This window comes from Notolepis coatsorum, assembly GCF_963971535.1.
Source record: "Notolepis coatsorum genome assembly, chromosome: 3".
Classification (NCBI taxonomy): domain Eukaryota; kingdom Metazoa; phylum Chordata; class Actinopteri; order Aulopiformes; family Paralepididae; genus Notolepis; species Notolepis coatsorum.
The window spans coordinates 165378158-165401028 of NC_140167.1; the positions used below are offsets into that span (position 1 = coordinate 165378158).

General features: G+C 45.3%; 1 protein-coding gene across 1 annotated transcript in view; it reads right to left on the reverse strand.

The window, feature by feature from the left end:
• Positions 1 to 22871, reverse strand: part of kcnh7 (potassium voltage-gated channel subfamily H member 7) — a gene marked incomplete at both ends in the record, with an annotated part of 441898 nt that overhangs the window by 127920 nt on the left and 291107 nt on the right. Inside the window, one exon of the mRNA XM_084311424.1 lies at positions 11914 to 12339. Within this exon, the coding sequence (XP_084167550.1) occupies positions 11914 to 12339 (426 nt within the window). The remainder of the gene's footprint in view (positions 1 to 11913; positions 12340 to 22871) is intronic.

Sequence of the window (22871 nt, forward strand, 5' to 3'; positions counted from 1 at the left end):
TATGCGATCCATCTCCCGGATCACTATCCATTGTGTCACGCTCGAGTCCCGGGACCTATAGCGAGTGATCGGACCGAATTTGGATGAGCACCAGTTTCCGTTTCCGGTTTCCGGTTTGGGCGATCCGCTGATCGGCCACCAGATGGCGCTCTTGAACCGTTGGAGAGTTGAGAGGGGATCAACAGTAGATCTCAAGTCTCCGGGGGAGAAATATGATTGTGATCACAGATTTTTTAAATATTGATCTCAATGACGTGTTACGGCGTCATTGGCAGAATGAGCATGGCGAGCAATGACGAGTTTAGGCGTCCTTGGCGGAGAAAGTGTTAACATAACATCTCGGCCGCATCGATCCGTCTGTCTTGTTTTTAATAATTTTTCAACAAGGGGGGGGGTTCCTCGGACGGGGGGGGGGGGGGGGGGGGGGGGGGCTGTGACGGACGGAAAGGTTAGGAGAGGATGAACTTTTTTTAACAGACGGATACGTCACCTGTTTCTCCGCAAAGACACAATTACGTTAGGTTCTAATTTAATTAAGACCCATCCGATGGACAGTAATGCCTTCTTTGGGTTTTATCTCTGGTTCTGTGATGGATCGATGTGGCTGGGCCCTGAATCAAATGATCCTGGAGAATATCATCTGCCAGTTCACCTGGTACGCCCCACTTCTGCTGTTGTCTTCGTTCCCTTTAGCTGAACTACGACATGATAAAAAAAAAAAGTATGGATAGAATAGATAGAATAGAATAGAAATACTTTTATTATCCCGTGGGAAATTAGACACTGCAAATCGCTCAACATTTAAACATTTAGACAGGACAGGTCACAATTTAAAATGATAACACAAATCAAATCAAGTTGCCTAGGATAAGAGTAGAGTAGAATAAAATAGGATAAAATGAAATGAAATAAAATATACAGAAATAAATACAGTAAGAATATACTGAGCATACTGAGCATGGGGTAAACAATTTGGTCAATATAATTATAATTTAAATCTAACTAAATGAAATATGAAATATATATTCCATTATTCACAGTGTCATAAGGTGCAGTATGCTTTAGATAGTGTATTGTCCTCCTTGGGTTCCAATAAGACCTAGATCTATGTCTGGCAGCCGTCGCTGCCCCCTGTTGTGGAGCCTGGAGGCCGCTAGTCGCGTCCTCCTGCCACTAATGAGCTGCCGCTCTGTGCTCAGTGATGCAGTGAGGCACAGTGATGCATTATATAGTCTGATGGCTGTTGGAATGAAGGACTTCCTGTGCCGTTCAGTGCTGCATTTGGGTAGTGTGAGCCTAGCACTGAACATGCTCCTCCTGTTAGCCAAGTCTGTGTATATCTGGATATTCCCAAACGGAATAAATAGTGAATCTATTCGCAACTGAGCTAAGCTCATTAAACTGAATACACCTGTAAAGAGAAAGAACAAGGGTTTTTTTCATTCAAAATGAACAGACTTCAAAGTCTAATGTATCCCTTTCTAGATACAAGCTGTGTCTCAATTCGGGGGTTGTAGCCTTCGAAGGACGCGGTCTACAAAGGTGTGTCCTTCATAGATCAGGGCGTGTCCTTTGTAGACCGCTATGGTCAAATTGAGTGCTGTTAAATGAGACAATCTGGTTGAAGAGACTGGGTTGTTAAATGAGACGGTCTGGTTGAGGAGACTGGGTTGTTAAATGAGACGGTCTGGTCTACAGAGGAGACTGGGGTTGTTAAATGAGACGGTCTGGTCTACAGAGGAGACTGGGGTTGTTAAATGAGACTGTCTGGTCTACGGAGGAAACTGGGGTTGTTAAATGAGACGGTCTGGTCTACGGAGGAGACTGGGGTTGTTAAATGAGACGGTCTGGTCTACAGGGATGACTGGGGGTAATGAGACGGTCTGGTCAAGGAGACTGGAAGGAGGAACCCTCTTGGTGCCAAAATTGGGGAAGCCCTCGCGTAAGAAGAGGGACAAAGAGGAGTTTTCCTGGAGTTATCCACCGAGGACAGCATAATCCTATCTTACACTCCACTCTAAAAAACCTCCCTTTCCCTCCCACTCTGCTACTTCTCTACTTCCTCCCTGCCACCCTTGACACCACAATGTGTCTCATACCTATATCCACAATCTGCTCATCCAGAACCGATTCAACCCACCCACGGCAGTTTGCTAGCAACCCGGCTAATCTCTCCTACCCTCCTACAGCCACTAATACACCTGTCACAGTACGGGGAGGCTTATGGAACTGTCAATCAGCAGTCAAGAAAGCTGACTTCATTACTGCCTACGCCCATAGTCAAAATCTGCAGCTCCTGGCTCTAACTGAGACCTGGATAACCCCCAATAACTCATCAACACCTGCAGCATTATCTACAAACTATAACTTCACTCACACACCTCGACCTTCCAGATGGGGTGGAGGCACTGGCCTCATGACATCTCCTTCATGGGCTACAAACTTAACACCACTCCCAGAACTGTCACTCTCCTCTTTCGAATATCATGCAGTATCTGTCTCTAATCCTTTCAATCTCACCATTGTTACACTCTACCGCCCTCCAGGTCCGCTCGATCACTTCACAGATGAGCTGGACATGCTTCTAAGCTCCTTACCGGAAGATGGTACCCCTCTCCTTCTATTGGGCGACTTCAACCTGCCTGACTCATCTCAGTCAGTCATAGTAGTCTCCCTCCTACAATCGTTTGACCTGACTCCCACTGCCATGCCTCCCACCCACAAAGCAGGCAACTCCTTGGATCTCATATTTTCCCGTAACTCCAGCATCATTAACACCACGGTAACTCCCCTTGCTTAACCAAAAGGTCTTCACCCCAACTCAAACCGTCTCACTCAGACGCAACCTGGCCTCCCTATCCCCCTCCACCCTCTCCTCTGACATACTATCCGCTCTACATTTGAGTGACACCTTCTCTGCTCTCTCCGCAGAGATGGCAACCTCCACCCTCCTCTCAGCCCTTACAACCTCCTTCGACAAGCTCTGTCCCCTCGTTGAGAAACCTGCCCGCCGTTCCCCACCCAGTCCATGGCTGACAGATCCAGTGAGAGAACAAAGACAGGTCCTGAGAGCAGCTGAAAGGAAGTAAAGAAAGTCACGCCTCACTGCTGACATCGACACATATCACAACCTCTTGTTAACATTCTCCAAAACCATTACTAATGCCAAAGCTTCTTTCTTTCACCATAGGATCGAGGCCTCTGCCAAGAATCTACGCAAACTGCATGCTACCATGTCCTCCCTCCTCACTCCCCCCCCCACCCCCCCCCTCCCTCATCTTTCTCTGCCGAAGACTTTGCGATCTTCTTTGAGGAAAAAGTGGAGAACATCCGCAGCTCCTTCTCCCAACCCCCACCCATTCCAAATGCTGAATCGAGAACCTCATCCTTCACTCTGTCATCTTTCTCTCCCATTACAGAAGCCGAGACCCTGACACTGGTAACGTCGAACCGTCCGACTACATGCCAGCTGGACCACCTACCCTCCCCACTCCTCCAGACCATAGCACCAGACATCCTCCCATTCCTAACTGCAACCATCAACTCCTCACTCAACTCGGGGGTGGTCCCCACCTCCCTAAAACAAGCCAGAGTCACGCCCCTCATGTCTCTCTTCTCTCCTTCCTTTCTAAAACACTTGAACGTGCTGTATCCAGCCAACTTACTGCTTATCTCTTACAGAATGACCTCCTAGACCCTAATCAGTCAGGCTTCAGGACTGGTCACTCCACAGAGACAGCCCTCATTGCGGTCACAGAGGCACTTCACTTAGCAAAAGCGAAACGCCTCTCCTCCGTCCTGATTCTCCTAGATCTATCTGCAGCCTTCGACACAGTCAACCACCAGATCCTCCTCGCGGCCCTCGCAGGAATGGGAGTGGCTGGCTCTGCGCTGACATGGCTGTCATCATACCTCAATGACCGCTCCTACCAAGTGTCATGGAGAGGGACCCTGTCGGCCACCCGCCCCCTGCGGACGGGTGTCCCCCAGGGCTCGGTTTTAGGACCCCTTCTCTTCTCTCTCTACACTAAATCACTGGGTAACATTATCACATCTCATGGCTTCTCCTACCATTGTTATGCCGACGATACTCAACTCTTCCTCTCCTTCCCTCCCTCAGATATCCACGTCTCTGAGCGGATCTCGGCCTGTCTGTCCGACATCTCCGCCTGGATGACGACCAACCACCTCAAACTGAACCTAAGCAAAACAGAATTGCTCCACCTGCCGGCCAAATCCTCCGCCCTGACCGACCTTTCCATCACAGCCGAGAATGCAGCTGTGACCGCGTCCCCGACCGCCAAGAACCTTGGTGTTGTCCTCGACGACCAGTTGAACTTCTCTGCTCACATCGCAGCGACAACCAGAACCTGCCGATTCCTCCTGAGCAACGTCAGAAGGATCCGCCCCTTCCTGACAAAAGAAGCCACCCAACTCCTCGTCCAATCAACAGTCATCTCCCGCCTCGACTACTGCAACGCACTGCTCGCTGGCCTCCCGGCCACTGCCACTAAGCCTCTTCAACTCATTCAGAACGCAGCGGCCCGCCTGATCTCAAACCTATCGAAGTCGGCCCATGTCACCCCACTTCTTAGGGACCTGCACTGGCTCCCCATTGCTGCACGAATCCGCTTCAAGGCCCTCGACCTAGCATACCGTGCGGCAAAGGGAACCGCTCCCGCCTACCTCCGGTCAATGGTCTCTAACTACACACCCTCAAGACCCCTACGCTCTGCATCTTCTGGCCGCCTCAGACCTACTCCTATCCAAGCTCCGGGAGGGTCATCAAAGAGAAGTCGCCTATTCTCAGTCCTTGCCCCACAATGGTGGAATGAACTACCCACCCCAGTTAGGACAGCCGAAACACGTCCAATATTTTTAAAGACGCACTTCTTCAACCATTATCTGAAAAAAAAAAAAAAATAACTAACTAACCTTACTGTCATGCACTTGTCCTAATAAACTAACCTACACTGTAGCACTCAACACTTTGATGAACATTGTTGCTCAGCTGATAGAGTTGTGCCCTTCCTGATGGCTTGTCGTACAGAACATGTAAGTCGCTTTGGATAAAAGCGTCAGCTAAATGACTAAATGTAAATGTAAATGTAAATGTAAGATGGATCCTCCAAACTCAGGAAAAGAAGGCAGTATTTCTCGGCTGCACTTGAAGGAGCCTTGGAATGTGTCAGATTTCAGTGTGAACCGGTCAGAACCGGTCACACTCCTGAACTGACCCACATGCGCACATGAACAATAACGAAGATGGAAAGTGGCACGAGAGTCACATGACAGTTCAGACTGAACCTACGCCTCGCTTACTCTTATTTGCTGAAATTAGAATGTAGTCGAGACCATTGGAGACCCGTCCTATACTCATCACCAAAAATTATTAACCAAACTGGAAACACTTAGAAGTGCAGGACGTCCTATTTACTGGGAAACAAAACAAAGAGGGCTTCTTTCTGTCCTTCAGTTCATTATTGGAAAAAAAAAATATGAAACCATAAAACAGTCAATGCACATTAATTACCCTGCATCGGTGAACAATGATGTGCGGCTGACTGAGTGTTAAACATCTCTCCAGTCTGTCTCGGGCCAATTCTATCTGGAGTGTTTCCGCATGACTCATCACCGGTCACCATTCTGACTCAGTGGCAGCAGCAACAGCAGCAGCATTGTGGAAGAGATGGTTACGCTTTAAAGGATCACGCCAACATTTTGGGAAATTAGCCTACTGTTTTCTCCAGAGAGAGAGACAAGAAGATAGATACCAGTTTCTTCTCTGTGCGTTCAGTAGAAAGCTATCTGGCTGCATGTTAGCCTAGCTTAGCACAATGAATGGAAGCGGACAGTGCCGGTTAGCCTAGGCATTGTCCAACTAACACCTCCCCCAAAGGCTAACCGGTCATGTCCTCTTCCATTCATTGTGCTAAGCTAGGCTAAAGTGCAGCCAGATAGCTTTCTACTGAACGCAGAGAGAGGAAACTGGTATCTATCTTCTTGTCTCACTCTCTGGAGAAGACGGTAAGCTAATTTCCCAAAATGTTGGCGTGTTCTTTTAATATCAGGAGCTTTCCCAGTGTAACGGAGTGCCGACAGAAGCATGTGGAAGAGGCTCCGCAGCCCAGAGGGGAGGGATCCTACCGGACGAACGAACGCGGCGAGAGCCGCGTGATGGCGGCGGCCGCCTCGCGTCTCTGCACGTGAGCCGTACTCACACAAGGCCCCGCCGGGCCGCCCCTCTCACACACACACACACACACACACACACACACACACACAAACACACACACACACGCACACGCACACACACACACACACACATACACACACACACACACACACACACACACACACACACACACACACACGCATGCATCACTGATTCAGCCATTTCGATAAAGCCATTAATCCGTGTAACAGGGATTCTAGGACCCTTCAGGAAAGAAGAAAGGAAAAGGAAAACACAACAACGTGGAATCTGAAGTAAATCCTCCCAGAGCAGAGACAGAGAGACTCTGGCTGTAAGCAGGAGCCCGGGGGTCACAGGTCTGGGCTTTAGTTAAGCGGCAGCAGGGCTGGAGTCATACGTGATGAAGCCCCATTGGGAGGGAACAGCATGTGGACCAGACAGGCCTTAGAGGAGCAACGCGCTCTCGTCTGAAAGTGCAAATAAAGTACGACCACAGGAAGAAAGGTACATAATGTAAATGTACGTTATGTTATAGCCCTAAGTCATATATTTCCTTATTGTATAAGTAATGTAATTACATTTGGTATAAGTCATATATTCGTGTGGTCGTGGGCAAGTGCTCTCATCACTAGACTAAGACACCCACCCACCCTGATACAAACACAGCAATACTATGATGATGGTTCATTTGAACTTTTAATGGTTATGGTTATTAGAGTTAAAGCTGCAAGGGCCCACATGTGTAGCCAATGAGTGTGGCTTTCCAGTGATACCCCACCTGGGGATGTACAAATGCAGAATGAAAACTGTGTTTTCTTTTGTACACAGTTTACCAAAATCACTCCTAATCAGTCATTTCTGAACGAATCTTTATGAAATTTGGACATGTACTACATAAGACTTCAGGCTATGGATCTCAGGAGTTCTGGGGAAATACTACTTCTGGAATACTAACTACTACAGAAAAAAGTTTTTCTACAACTCAAGTTCAGACCTATGTTACTCTATTTCATTAGCACTAAAGGTGAGTTTTCCTTATTGTATCAGACACTTCAGAATGTCCTCTTTCAAAAGAGACCAGGCTCATGCATGTGGTATAAGTATAAAGTATAGTATTTTGGTTTGCAAAACAAGTATGCAGTCCTCAAAAACGAATACTAAAATGGCCAATTTTGGGGGTGCCTGTTAAGAGGTTAAGGTAACAGTGTGGTTAAGGTTAGGGTTAAGGTTATGGTTAGTTTAAGGTAACAGTGTGGTTAAGGTTAGGGTTAAGGTTATATTATCGTATAGCTTATGCTCTGCTCGTAGTGGAACCTTATCCCTTTCAATCTAATTCTGAATAAAATTTCTCCACATGTCCACACCCATCCGACTGGCCACACCCACATCCGCTCCTCTACATAAGTGGGGACGTGGCCATACTAACAGCTCCTTCCCTATTTTCACCACCGACAAGTTTCTGTATACACCACTTGAGTTTAGTGCCGAAATAGTTGTTGGAAAGGAGCTACGTGGACATTGTATCTTATTTTTCTCTCTCTCGCCAATTTACGAGAAAAGCTAAGACATAATGTTTGCACCTTCGGAGGGTTTGGACGCTCACAACGTCAGCCTTAACCAGCGCTTCTCCATTGCCCCGTCCTGCGTCGTGGGGCGTCTCTGGCTCAGCGGTCGTGGCGGTCAGATATGCCCGGTCGGCGCCCGGTGGTGAGTTTGCCTCTTTGAGGGGCCGTTGAGCCTCCATCTCCCGTGAGATGGCCTGGTTCTGGCCCTGGTTCCCCCGCCAGTGGACAGTCGGCCGAAAGGCAGACAGCTCCTCTGGTGGCAGGGGATTTGCGACGCAGACTCTTCGCCTCTGCTTGCTCTAGTTGTAAGGCGGCGAGCTGCAGGGGTGAACGGCCAGGCTTTGATGTTGTGCTGGAGCCGGATGAGAGTTCTCTTGCCTCGTCTCCATTTCCGATGGAGACTGAGGATCATATCGAGGGGGCGAGAGCTCTCTTGTTCGAAGCCCCAGTGGAGACGTATCACTCTCCCCCTCGGGGAGTGGCAGGGAGTGTTGCGTCTCCTTGGGGTCCCTTGTTCTCCGGTGTTGGGTTAGAACCTCGACCCTGAGACAAGATGCCCAGCTATCTGCCGCGTCGGATGGTGGCGCCCGTGGCAGCCTCCCGTACGTAAGGGACGCAAGTAACGTGGAGGGAGGTACGCAAGGGGAGTTGCTTGCCTTGTTCCCCGAGCTCATGGCAGCCTCCGCAGCCGCAAATGGCGTGGCGTTGCCGCAGCCTCTGCCTGCATCTGTTCCTGATGACATGATAGGTCATATCTGGCAACATCGTCCTGTGAGAGAGACGGGCGTTGTCTGCCCATTCTTCCCATCAATGGAGGCCTACGTGAAACAGGGACAGGTAATCTCCCGCATCACTGGCCTTACCCCCGCCTACGTGCCAGTCACGCGGGTGGCGGGTTTGGTCCAGGGGCTAAAGGACGGGGTGCCTCGGCTTGATAGACCGATGGCATCCATACTTTGTCCCGAAATGGTGTGGGAGCCGTTGCGAAAGCCGGTTCCCCAAGGGAAATCGGCTAGGCAGATGGCTAATTGGAGTGACCAGGTGTACATCGGCGCGACTCAGAGCCTAGCTGCGACTTCCAACATCACGCAGCTAGCGCGCTACATGTCGGGGATGATGGCGGGCGGGTCGGTATTCGATGACCATCAACAATATCTTCACGCCCAGGCGGCTGGAGCCATCCTGCACCTAACCCAGCTGCAGGCGATAGCCACGGGGAAGGAGCGCGCCCTGGCCACTCTATCCCAGCGTCACCTTTGGCTGGAGCAGGCGTTTTTTGTTACAAAATGTGTTTATTCACTATATATTGGGGATACGATGTATAAACCCTCACCTAGCTGTGGGGTTGTGTGTTTGCTTAGAGAGTAGGACAGTTTTCTTGAAAATGGTTTCTGGTCGCTATATATATGTGTGCTTAGCAAGGCATGTGGCTAGCACTCGGTCGAAAGACTTGTCTTCCCTCATCATGAAGAAGACTGTGTTCTTCTTGCAGTAGTAAGAGTGAACTTTACCTTTTTTATCTGAGGGGGTTGTGTGTATTCTGTTATGTTTGGGAAACATGGCATCGAGTCCACAACCAGGGTAGAGTGTTAGCCTACAGAAGTAATCATATATGTAGCTTGTACTGAGGTCTTTGACTCTCTCTTTAAACGTCTGTGTTTTGTCTTTACTTGGTGAAGTACATAAACACGGGTGACGTGTTCGCATATGAGCCTAAAGCCTTGTATAAAAAACCTGTTCGCAAACGAGTTTATCGTCTGGGCAGGTGGGTCACGGAATTTCCCCTGCCATAGAATACGTCACTGGGCGCGTTTCTATTGGTCGTCAGGCTTCCGTGAGTTTTTTTCAGGCTCCATGTTGTGGACCGCTGTTATTGTCAAGATTGAGTTATGCCAGGTCAGTTAACCCGTTGTCCACCGGGGCGCAGATCTGCTGTTCTGGTACCCTGAAGGACTTTGTGCTTTTTCGGGGGAAAAATGCCGGGTTGGCCCGGGCGTCGCAGGGTTTGATGTTATGGAGGTGTGTTCGTGGTTACGTCATTACGTGTTATCCTTCGCAGTTGCTTGGTCCATATTGTATTGTACCTTGCGCTGTGCTAAGGAGCCTGGTCCTTCTCCATTCTTTTTCACCCCTCCTTTTCCCTGCTCAGCGGGGCTGGGAGGGGGCTGTCGAGGTGGTTCTATTGTACCCCTCTGGCATCCCTGTGTACGTCCCGGTCTGCCGGGCCCAGGTCCAGACTTGTTCTCGTCGACCTGTTGGCCTGGGTTAACCCCTTCTTGAAAACTGAAACGCTTGTACTGCCTGTATAGCTGGTGCATACGCGCAGTTGTGTTTCGGAGTTTTTTTCTTGGGGGGGTTAAGGGAACAACCGCCTCCTGTTAAACTAAACATAGGGGGGTGGTTGGTTCCCCGGTGTGTTGGTAGCGGAGTCGACTCTCGGGTTAGGCCGGGCTTGACCCCGTCTGCCTGCGAGTGTGCCCCCGCACTTTTCATGACGTCTGCCAATCGTGTCAGCCTTCTCTGCCTCGGCCTCTCTAGGGGGTCGGGTTTTTGTGGAGGCTGCGACATGGTGCACAGCATACCGAACGCCCCTTCCGCCGGGGTGCTGTTCTCAGTAGACCCCTTAGGCGCCTGTCTAGTCCGCAGTGCTCCGGGCACAGGTCGAGTTACGCTCTTGACCTGTTGCCAGGATTGAGGGATCAACCTCTTTGGGGGTTGTCTCCCCAGTGCGCCGACTGGCCCCACAGTGTTGTGGGGGTGTAGCCTCTGTGGAGTGCTTCAGGGCAACGTGCTGTAGGGGGGAAGGGCCTGCTCTTGGATTGGGCCCTGTCCGATATGCTGGCGATGTGGGGGGTGGTGTCACTAGTGACCGTCTGGTGGGGTCTCGATGCTACGGCATCGTTGGCCTCACCAGGCCCCCTTTCCGGGGGGTCCTGACCCTCAGGCTGTTCCTGGGGCTGGGTCCTCCTCCGCGCTCCGCTGCTACGGCCTTGCCACAGAGTTGGGTTCTTGACCTTTGACCCCGTGATGTTAGGGGCTGTAATTTTTTTTTTTATTCCCGTTCGTTCCCTAGTGGCATGTGGGATGCGCGCCTGTGTAGTCGCGGGTCCTTCTCTGTGAAGGTAAGTCCCACGATCTGCTCACCCTGTGCGTTGAGTTGCTAAACCCTCTTTGCACAGTCGGATCCGATTCCCTCCTGTCCTCCTCTAGGGGGGTCCGGGGGCTCGGGTCTTCCCAGGTTCTGATGGTTGTCGGGGGCCTCAGCAGGTACATTTGTCGAGCTTCCACTCTGCTCAGCTCCTGTGTTCCACTACGAGCAGAGCGTAAGCTATACGATAATATAACATACGGTTATCCTATAACCATAGTTATATGAGTATAGCGAGCGCTCTGCTCGGACTCACTGAGGACCCCGTGGTCTTCGCCTTCGGTGGTGAAAGACTTGGGAAGGAGCAGTTAGTATGGCCACGTCCCCGCTTATGTAGAGGAGCAGATGTGTGTGGATAGGTGTGTACATGTGGAGACATTTTATTCAGAATTAGATTGAAGGGGATAAGGTTCCACTATGAGCAGAGCGCTCACTATACTCATATAACTAGGGGTGGGAATCGCCAGAGACCTCACGATACGATACTATCGCGATACTTGCATCACGATACGATAGTATCGCGATACTAAATATATCGCGATACGCTGAGTATTGCAAAAAACTTTTTTTTTTACATTTTTCAACACATTTAATTTATTACCTTTTTTCAACTGCAAAGTAAAACTTTGTCAACATGTTTTATCTAATAAAATAAAGTTCAGTCTGTTCATCTCACTTCAATCATTTTTATTGCAGAACAATTATAGTATTTTCTCAAGCAGACAGATGTAAACACTGTAATCTGTGTTGCATGTACCTGACAAACTGAACTGTTTGTATTACAGTCATATTCCAACTTAACTGAATGCACATCAATATATTACAATATGTACCTTTTTTCCTGTGGTCGAGACTGGGCCAAGAGGCGACGTACCTCGTCCGATCCGGTACTTTATATTTACATGTTCTCAGAGAGACTGGGCCAAGAGGCTGACGTACCTCATTCGATCCGGTACTTTTATATTTACACGTTCTCAGAAAGACCGGGCCAAGAGGCGACGTACCTCGTCCGACCCGGAGCCGAAGATGAGCAGGTCGAAGGGAATGGCCGCCACCATGTCGATGAGGAACCAGCCCTTGAAGTAGTGGATGGCGATCTTGGCCGGGTGGCTCACCACCTCCTCGTTCTGGTTGACGTAGGTGGTCCTGAAGTTGATGAGGATGTCGATGATGAACATGATGTCCACCATCAGGTCCACAACGTTCAGGGGGCTGCAGGAGTAGCCGCACTCGCGCCTCTTGTGCTCCTCGCGGTCGTTGAGGAGGAAGGCGGCAGAGTAGGGCGTGAGGATGGCCGTGTAGATGACGAGCAGGAGGATCAGCCAATCCCACACCGCCTTGAAGGGGCTGTAGTGGAGGATGGTGAACTTGTCAATGCGCGGCGTCTGGAGTTTGTATTCTGGAAGCACGTCGGCTCCTAGTGACAGGACCTAGAGGAGCCAACAGAAGGGAGCGTGACTTAGAGATATCGTTTAAAACCCTATTACTACATATCTATCATCAGTAAAACAGATGAGTACGATGAGGTCATGATAGTTTTCACCACAAGTCAAACACTATAGTAAAACAGATGAGTACGATGAGGTCATGATAGTTTTCACCACAAGTCAAACACTATAGTAAAACAGATGAGTACGATGAGGTCATGATCGTTTTCACCACAAGTCAAACACTATAGTAAAACAGATGAGTACGATGAGGTCATGATAGTTTTCACCACAAGTCAAACACTATAGTAAAACAGATGAGTACGATGAGGTCATGATAGTTTTCACCACAAGTCAAACTCTAAAAGAAACTTAATATCCAAAAATGGTACGAGGTCAAACAAATCCTGGAGTGAGACTTTAGAAACTACATGTAGACTTCCGGTTAGCGTTAGAATGGAGTAAGTCGCATGTGACACAGCTGCTCACCCGTTATTTTTTTTTTCGTTTTAAAAACATATTTATAAACCATTAATGCGTCTAAAACTTGACGCATATATCTACTGAGATTATTAACTAACTATATTGACCAAAAGAATCGAGATGCCAAACACAAGGAAAGACACAGCGAGACCAAAAACAGTCGCAGAGGTCCCGCCGCAGGAAGCAGGATTCGTGCGGCATACAGCGGAAAATATAGACTTGACAGTGGCCGCTTCAAGTTCAACCCCTTCAAACACCTCCGCGGACACCGAATATATCATCCGGAGAATGGAGGAAATGGAGAAGACAATAACCCAAAAAGTAGATGCTATTAAAGAATCTATTGAAGGCAAAATAGAAGCGCTGAGAGCGGACGCCGACGCACATATTAAACGCACCGAGGCTCTGGAAACAGGTATGGAAGCCCACCAAAAAAATTTCATTAGAATCTACAAAGAAGTAGAGGATATCAACGTTAACCTAACTGCTGAGATGAAGGGAAACTACAAAGAAATCAATACGGAGCTCAGCGATATAACAATGGAGCTTAAGCGAATCAATGAAGAACAGAAAGCCAAAATATTCGAGATGGAATATCAAAAACGCAAGCTGAATATTCGTATAGTCGGTCAGGTGAGATGTGCTCACCCTGAAGAGTTTGCCACAGAATTACAGAAAATCTTGGGAACAGAGATCCTTCCTAAAGTACCAGAGGTGGAACAGTGCTACAGATTGGGGACCCGATCCAGTGACAATAACGCTAAGCCCAGAGTGATATTGGTTATCCTGCGCCAAGTCAGAATAAAAGAAATGATTATTCGTGAAACTCGCAGGATGAAAGGCAATCTGAAATACATGGATGTACCAATACACTGCTTTGAAGATTATTGTCGTGATGTAGTGGACCTGCGTGCCAAGTTCAAGACGGTGATATCTCAACTCTATCTGGAGAAATACAGACCCCTATTAACATACCCTGCAATACTTCGCATTGTCGATAAAAAAGGAGCAAGGGTTTTCCTCAACTCGCCTGAAGATGCAGCCAAATACTTGTCTGCACAACACGCAGGATAGTGTATAAATGGCCTTTTAATCTCTGTTATGCAAGGACACCATATAGTATAATCTTTAATGAACCGAGGATTTGGGACAGAGAGACCTACGTGCTCAGAGTTATTGAATGCTTTCCCCGTCGGGATTCTATTATTGCGGACATATTGGATTCAAAATTGGAACACTCCAGAACATACTGGAACATTCGAACAAAGTAAAAACGACATATTGGAATAATCTAGAACATCTAAAGCATTCTTTGATATAGGGAACATTCTGGAATAACAGCAATACGTGGTCAGACATTCTACCAGAAGCCCCTCGGGGGAATAATCAACAGCATCTAGATGCAGAACCACAGAACCATCATAGCAGCGGCCGGCTGAAATAACATTCTACACAACGGATCATCGCCCACCCCGGTCAGGAAATGCTGCATTTACGTATTTAAAAACTGCTTTTTATTAATTGGAAATATTTCCACTACTTTTCCAATTTATACTTTAGATGTTTAAGCATAGCAAAGCTCTTTTAAGATCTAAGTTAATGTTCTCTTCCTTTTACTTGTTTTTTTCATCCGTTTTCTCTGATTTATTGAGGCTCTCTCTTCAGTTCAATACCTCCATATTATTCATGGGTTACTATAAATTACACAAGTTCATATAAAATGTAAGTGATTAGGGCATGATAATTGAAGCTTCTTTTTGGTCTTTATTTTTAGTTTTATCTTATTTAAATTTTTATTTAACGGGAAAGTGGCCAAGCCACAGTCGACATTCTACTTATGGTAGAATTTAGAGTGTTAGATCCTATGGTATACATAGGAATGTTAAGGATAATTTGATCATTCTGGGATATCCGGTGGTGCAAGGGAGGGAGTCATACGCAAAGGTTGTGTTCATGGAACACAATCCTGTACGACTCTCGGTGGGAGGGAAGGGAAGGGGTTTTTTATTTGTATATATGTATGTTTTTAAGCTCGGCTCTCAACGGGACCTCACTATTGGGATGTATATCTATTATTGCCTCGCACTCCAGAAGCATTACCAAAAATTACACTACAACATGTATAGATTATGGCTAGTTTAAATATAATGATATGGAACACCGGGGGAATAAATAACCAACTCAAACGCAAAAGCGTGCTCACACTGATGAAAAAAGAACATGTGGACATTGCTCTGCTAAGCGAAACGCACATTCTAGAGGAAGACATAGATAAATTAGCGGACAATACATATCATAATATTAGTCACTCTTCTATTGGTACGAGAACTCGGGGTGTAGCCATAGTCGTTAAACGTAAGTTGAATATTGTACTAAAGGGAGTATGGTCTGATGTAGAAGGTCGGATAACTATAGCTAAGATTGTATTTAAGAACAGGAAAATAGCGTTGGTAGCGGTATACGCCCCAAATTTATACGAAGAGGATTTCTTCACTACACTAACCAATGCAATGTTAGACATTCCCGATTACTCATTTATAATAGGTGCGGATTTCAATGCCATCTGGAACCCAAGGATGGACAAATTTTACCTCGCCTTTTCCAGCGAACAAAATAATTCATCTAAGGCATTAAAGGATTGGTCGAAGATTACAGGTGTAAATGACTTATGGCGGTTACTTAATCCCACGACCCGAAAGTACTCTTGTCGATCTGCGAGACATAATACATTATCCAGAATAGATTATGTCTTTGCATCACAGAGACTATTTGATAATTATGAAGTGGAAATGATACCCAACGCACTCAGATCACTGTTATTTACTCCTTAAAGGTACATTTGGTATACTATCCTCCCGAGCCCCAAGATGGCGATTTAACTCGATGCTGCTTAATAACAAGGAATTCATTACACAACTCAAAGAAGCTCTTATAGTATTCCAACGGGAGAATGCAAACTCGGTGCAAGACCCCAGAATATTATGGATGTCGGTAAAGGGAATGATCAAAGATTTCACGGATAGCTTTTCCTCCAAAATGCGCAAGAATCAATGCACAAAACTGGCTGAGCTGGAAACGCTTTACTCAACGTTATTTAATTCTCTAAAATACAACAACTCAACTCGACTAGAGAATCAAGTTAACGTACTAAAAATAGAGATCAATGCCATATACAGACAACAATCGGAAATACAAATACGCAGCACAAGACAACAGCAGTACTCCCATGGATCTAAACCTAGTCACCTATTAGCCATGTGATTAAGAATTAATGCAAAATTTGCAGATATAACTACCATAAGAGCACAACAAGTACTGGAAACAGACCCTGTAAAAATAAACGATACATTCAAAGAATTCTACTCCGACTTATATAAATCAGAAACAACCTTCGATCAAAACAAAATGGACACATATCTTAATCAAATTATTCTCCCTAAACTTTCAGAGGATGACGCTAAACAGTTAGAAACTCCGATCACACTAGAGGAACTCAAGAAGGCCATAACCGCAATGAAAAGTGGTAAAGCTCCTGGAAGAGACGGTATCCCATCAGAAATGTACCTTTCCTGTTGGGACATAATTGGACCCTTATTACTAAATATGATCTTATACTCAGTCAAGGAGGGGAACTTCCATAAGAATGACAATATTGCACTCATAACAGTCCTCCTTAAAAAAGACGAAGACCCCAACGAGTGCGGTAGTTATAGACCTTTAAGCCTCCTCGGAACCGATATCAAACTGTACTCTAAGGTATTAGCCATCAGATTACAAAAGCATATGACGTCTTTAGTTCACCCGGACCAAACTGGCTTCATAAGAGGCCGCCTGATCACTGATAACATAAGACGAATACTGCACGTACTACATGCCGACAAGGATGACACCATACCTAAGGCGATGCTGTCCCTGGATGCTATGAAAGCCTTTGACAGGCTGGAATGGTCGTATCTATGGGCAGTATTAGAAAGGATGGGGTTAGGAAAAGGATTCATTGATATGATTAAAGTATTATACAAAGACCCTTCGGCCATGATTACAACAGGCACAATCATCTCCAAAATCTTTCCGGTATCACGCTCTGCCAGACAGGGTTGCCCTCTTAGTCCCGGTCTATTCAATTTATCATTAGAGCCTTTAGCACAATATATAAGACAATCCCAATCCATAGAACCAATCGTAATCAAGGGCACACAACAAAAAATTAGTTTATATGCGGACGACGTAATATTGTTCATGCAAAACCCCAACACCACATTGCCTCATCTGCTCAAGTTGATTGAGAACTTTGGTGATTTATCGGGATTTAAGATAAATTGGCCGAAGTCGGCTTTCCTTCCACTTAACACCCCTGCAAAAAAAGATATAACCCTCCCAGGAGAGATACCGATGGTAAAACATTTTAGATGCTTGGGAGTGGAAATATTCCCCACCATAAGACAAACGGTGAAGCACAATTACACAAAAATCCAAAACAAAATCAAAGACGACCTTGATAGATGGGCAAAACTTAAAAACACAGTACAAGCACGGATATCAATAGTTAAGATGGATGTACTACCTAGAATCAACTTCTACAGTTCAATGCTACCGTTACCCCCTCCAGAGGGTTACTGGAAAAGATTACACTCCTCCACATACAAATTTATTTGGAATAACAAACCACCACGTATAAAAAGATCCACCGCACAGAGAAATAAAGCAGATGGTGGCATGGCATTTCCAGATTTTTTCCAATATTTTAAGGCGTACACATTAAGACCATTGACAACATGGTTTGACCCCCAAGCATTAGTATCCTGGAGAAAATTAGAAGAAAACATAGTAGCCCCACATAGACTGAAGGACATAGCACACACTAAACTACCAATCAAGCACTGTGAACGGAAATTTGGCCTTACTCATGCGATCCGGATATGGCGTGAATCACAAAAAAAAAATCCTAACCCACACAAATGGCACAATCATACTCCCTTATTCAATAACAATGCACTCTTAATTAAAAAACTACCTATAAGATTCCCTATATGGGAAGAGCAAGGCATACACTCATTAGGGGATGTTTTTAACAAACAGGGTTTTTGTAGTGATAAAGAAATACGCAAAAAAATGTATCTCACCAAGTCCACATGGCTTTTTTACATACAGTTACAGCTATGTTTGAAGTCTCACGGTGTTCCATTAGACATACCAATTGAACACCACAGATACCACAAATTCTTCTACGAAAGAGAGACATCGAGAGGTTTTGTTTCAGATTTTTATCATCAATTACTAACGTCCTCGTATGAAACCCTCCAACTAGACTCTGTCTGGAGGAGGGATATACCAGACCTGGAAAATGACTTTGATTGGCAAGGAGCCTGGGCAAATGTCCGACTTACATCAAGGAACCCGGATCATCAACAAATCAATCTTAACTATATTCACAGGACATATTTGACTCCTATAAGACTGTGCAGAATGGGGCTTAAACAAGACTCCAAATGCTCCCAATGTACAAATGGGGACGAAGGGACATTTATGCACATGTATTGGGACTGCCCACCAGTTAAGGCATTCTGGAAAGATGTGACCCAACAATTATCAAAACTCGTATCTTGGAATATACCTGTACACCCCTCGGTATTACTATTGAATGATGTTTTTGAGTTTGCAGTGAATCCACAGCTAAAGAGATTGGTTTTATCGGGTATCACAGTAGCTAAAAAGCTGATCGCATCACGCTGGTTTCAACCGGAAAAAATGTGCCGGAAAGTTTGGTTTCTTACATATCTCGATGTGATTTATCAAGAAATATCTACAGCAAGAATTCTGGGTCTCAATGAATCCAAAATGTCAATGTGGTTAGAAGTGGTGGAGAGAATAAAAGCTAGCTTATAATGGTAGTGTCTGGTTAGGTGCGAGGGATAGTGGAGGTACTTCCCAAGGTGGGGTCCGGGAGGGGGGGGGTTCGAGCTGGAGCATATGTGTGTAGGTTTTTAGATAACAGGTATTAGGGGTATATCTTATATAAGACAATTAACTAAAATGTGATCTCATTGGATGTGCTCTGACAATTAATGCTTGTATATCTTATCGTGTGTTGTCATGTTTGTTTATGTGTTTGTTTAAAAAATAATAAAAAAATTAAATACAAAAAAAATAAACTACATGTAGGGGATGCAAATAGATGGTTATTCTACCATCGTAATTCTACACATAGTGGAATCATTATGAACAGGTACATGGTCCTATCACAAGCCAGCCTATCAGAATGGAGTACCTGAGAGGAGTCCCACAGTGACGGGCGTGTCCAGGCATGTTGGAACGAGACGGGATGTTGAGACAAGATGTTGCCCAAGAGAGAAGCACAGAAAGATACTGTCTCTTCACGAAACTACTAGAAGTTGACAATTAAGCCAACACAACTTCTAAGAAGATGTACCGGACATTAGAATGGACAGTCTAATAACCGTGTGTGGTCGCAGTGTTATCATAACGTGAGTTTTATGCGACAAGTACCCTCGTGTCTGAAGAGAATATCATGCTAACTACGGGAGCATGTCTATGTTCCCCGGGTCCTATGTTCCCCGGGTTCTATGTTCCCCGCTTTGATTGATTGATAGATTGAAAATATTAGACCACCAGCCCTGATTCCAAACTCTAACCTTAACCAGTTCGAACGAGGGCCTAAGCTTAACCGTTCTAAACAAGGCGGACATTAATAATTAATAAAATAATAAAAATTTATAAAATGTTCAATCTATTAATCAATCAATGCGGGGAACATAGAACCCGGGGAACATAGGATGATCCCCTAACTACGACAATGCTGGCGTTCGTTTCTGAAAAGTAACATTCGACTGAGAGAGAAAGAGGCTTCGTCAGTGCTGTGAGTTTCAAGAAATGTAATGACATTGTTGAAGAAAGGAGCAGATGAATATTCTGTGAGAGTTTTGATGGACTTTTAATAAGCTAGCTACCGCCGAGACTTGCGGTCAGTACGTGAAGTGTTAACGTGAAATGTAGCTTCGCGCCTTGAACGGCACACGCAGTAAATACCAGTGAGTGCGTTATTGCGGTCGTGTTCGTTGATGTTCCTATCGTATCGAGTACAGAAGATGAAAGACAACCTCAGCAAAGACTGAATTGTGCATTTGTTCTGGATTGAAGAAGACGTGGTACCTGCTGTCCAGACAGTTCCAGGATTTGATGGAGACCGGCTGGTGTCCATCAACAGCTTAACACACACACACACGCACACGCACACGCACACACACACACACACACACACACACACACACACACTATCCCACCCACAAACAGAATACACGCACACACAAACAGACTGGAACACACACACACACAAACAGATTGAAATATACGCACATGCTCAGTGAACAAGCAGTCACACGCATTATTTAGAACATTAGAGAAAGAACGGTTCCCTGCCATCAGAAGACATCTTCCAGCGACTCAGCTCATCCCTGTATGCAGTCTACAGGAGTGGTAATTGTATCAAACCTGTACCAAACCTTTTCCAGTTATAACCAACTGAGGTATTGTGTTAAAGTGATAGTTAACTGTATCAAACCCATGTCAGTTGTAGAAGACTGAATTAATACATTTAATCTGTCACCCTTAGTGGGTGACAGATATCCCGTTTATACCCAGAGTGAATACTCTCTCTGGGAAGTTGTAAGAGAGTTCTTGTTGTGAGGTAATTGCAACTATTATAAGTGAACTGTCATAATCATATGCAACTGTTACAGGTGAACTGTTATAATATTGGGATATATTGAAATGTGCACTGTGAATCCATTTTTGAAGTAGAAATAACTATCCAGGTTGTTGTGAAGGGCCAGATTAACACTGAGAATCTACGTTTTATTGTTTTATATAACTTGTATATTATTTATATATATATAAGCTATATCCCTTTAAGACTCCGTTTGAATCATAGCATTATTCGCTTTCCTCATTGGATAATGCCCTTGACGTTCGCGGCGCCAAGGACCGCGCCCCTGAGACAGGTTCAAAGGCGAGTCTGGACAAGTTGGGACATGCCTGGTGCCAGCGCATTGATTCCAGACAAGAGCTGAGGCTGGGCACTAGAAAGCCCTCTAAGTATATGTGGTAAAATCCCGACATAGATAATCAAAGATCTAATCAAACTGTGGTGTAAAAGTCTTAAAGAAACAGTCAAAGTGGAACAACAATCAAACTAAGGTATTATATTTAGGGATAACAGCTGCCTGAGTGAGTCAACACAAGAATCCTCCCAACAGATTGTGTCCCGGGCCACTTAAAATAGCCGGCTGTAAAAGCTAAAATCTGAGTAGTAACTTATGTGTGTTTACTGAGGTAGAATGTTTATAACAATAGAACCATCTGGTTCCTAGGGTGGGACAGGAAGGATTTCAGATAAGTCCTAGCAAACACAATGAGGTGATGAGGTTAAAAGGGTCAAAGCGCCCATGAAGTGTTATCAGCTGCTTTACGGCCTGGGGGACACAAGGACATGCACCTAAACTGTTTGAACAAGTCAATCTTCTTCCCCTTTCGGGAGTGATTGCATCAATGTGAGACTATTAGGCTGGAGTCTCCTGAGACACACACACACAGACACATAGACACATACACACACACACACAGACACACATAGAGACACATGCACACACATAGACACACACACACACTCACATTCACATTCACATACACACACACACATACATAGACACACACACACACACACACACACACACACATAGTCACACACACACACACACACTCACACACACACATTTTCACACACACACACACACACTCACACACACATATTTACACATACACATACACACACACACACACACAGAGAAGATCACTATTGAAATCCTTAATTTGAGCTCCAAACAAGCTAACTATTTCCTGGTATATTGTACTTGTAATCTTGAATTCTGAAGTCATTGAAGTAAGTTAAAATATAATTAGGTTTGGTCATACTTAAATTAGGTAATTAGTTAATGTGTCTGTTCTGTTTTCATTTATGTTCAATATGATTAATTGATTGTTCTATCCTCTTGATCTATGGTATTGATTTGTATTCTATTCTATCCAGTTCTGATTTGATCTGTTATTCAGTTATATTCTATTCAGTTTATAAAATATTGATGTAAGCTAACAGAATGATTAGATTTGTTAGATATTTTCTGAAAGTCAGCAGACTTAGTGATAAAGAAATATATCTGTGTTTATGTAATCAATATATCTTGAGGTTCATCAAAGTATTCAAGTAATGTGTTTAAGTAAAAATACAGGGAAAATATTCTCTGGGTTAATGTGAAGGGGGTTTGGCCTATAAGCCAAACCCCTATTTTCAAATGCAAGCTAAGCCGGCCTGGCATTGGAGGAAAGAATGTGATGAGGTCATCACTCCGAGGCACTGGGCCTTGGGGATATAATGGGGTGTGATGGGGGGAAGAAGGACTCTGAACAACCCAACCGACACGACAAGACCTCTCTACCATCTCATCCACAAGGCAGCAGGCGGCCAAACAAAGGAACATTTTGGAGGGAAAAACCAACTCTTTGTTATCAGCACAGAACAAAGACTTTCAACAACTAATCAACTATCATTCTCTTTAGTCTAGTTGTATCACTTACGGCACAGTGTTTTTGATCACAACTATAGCATTCTTTTGTCATAACAAATATTGTAATTTGTATACACTCTTAAACTTTGATTAAACAGCGGTAATATAACCCTTTTCCTCCTAATTCCTTCTGCCTGCACCGCTGAAAGAAGAGAAGTGATTCCCAGAGCTTTAAAAGTATTGAATCACAACACAGAGTACTAACGCAACCCGGTTCTGAGCAGAGCAGAACCGAAATAGCTTGGGAAATCCACTTCATTTTGGTGCCGTTTGACCCGTGAACAAGTGGCGGCCCGGGACGAGAATTTTTTTTCCTTCACTCATCGACCTCATCAGCGGACGACGGGGACACAGCTGCGGGAGCTTCGTTCTTGAGAGAGAGGTGAGTGTTGGAGGAGAATGGGCTGTTCTGTT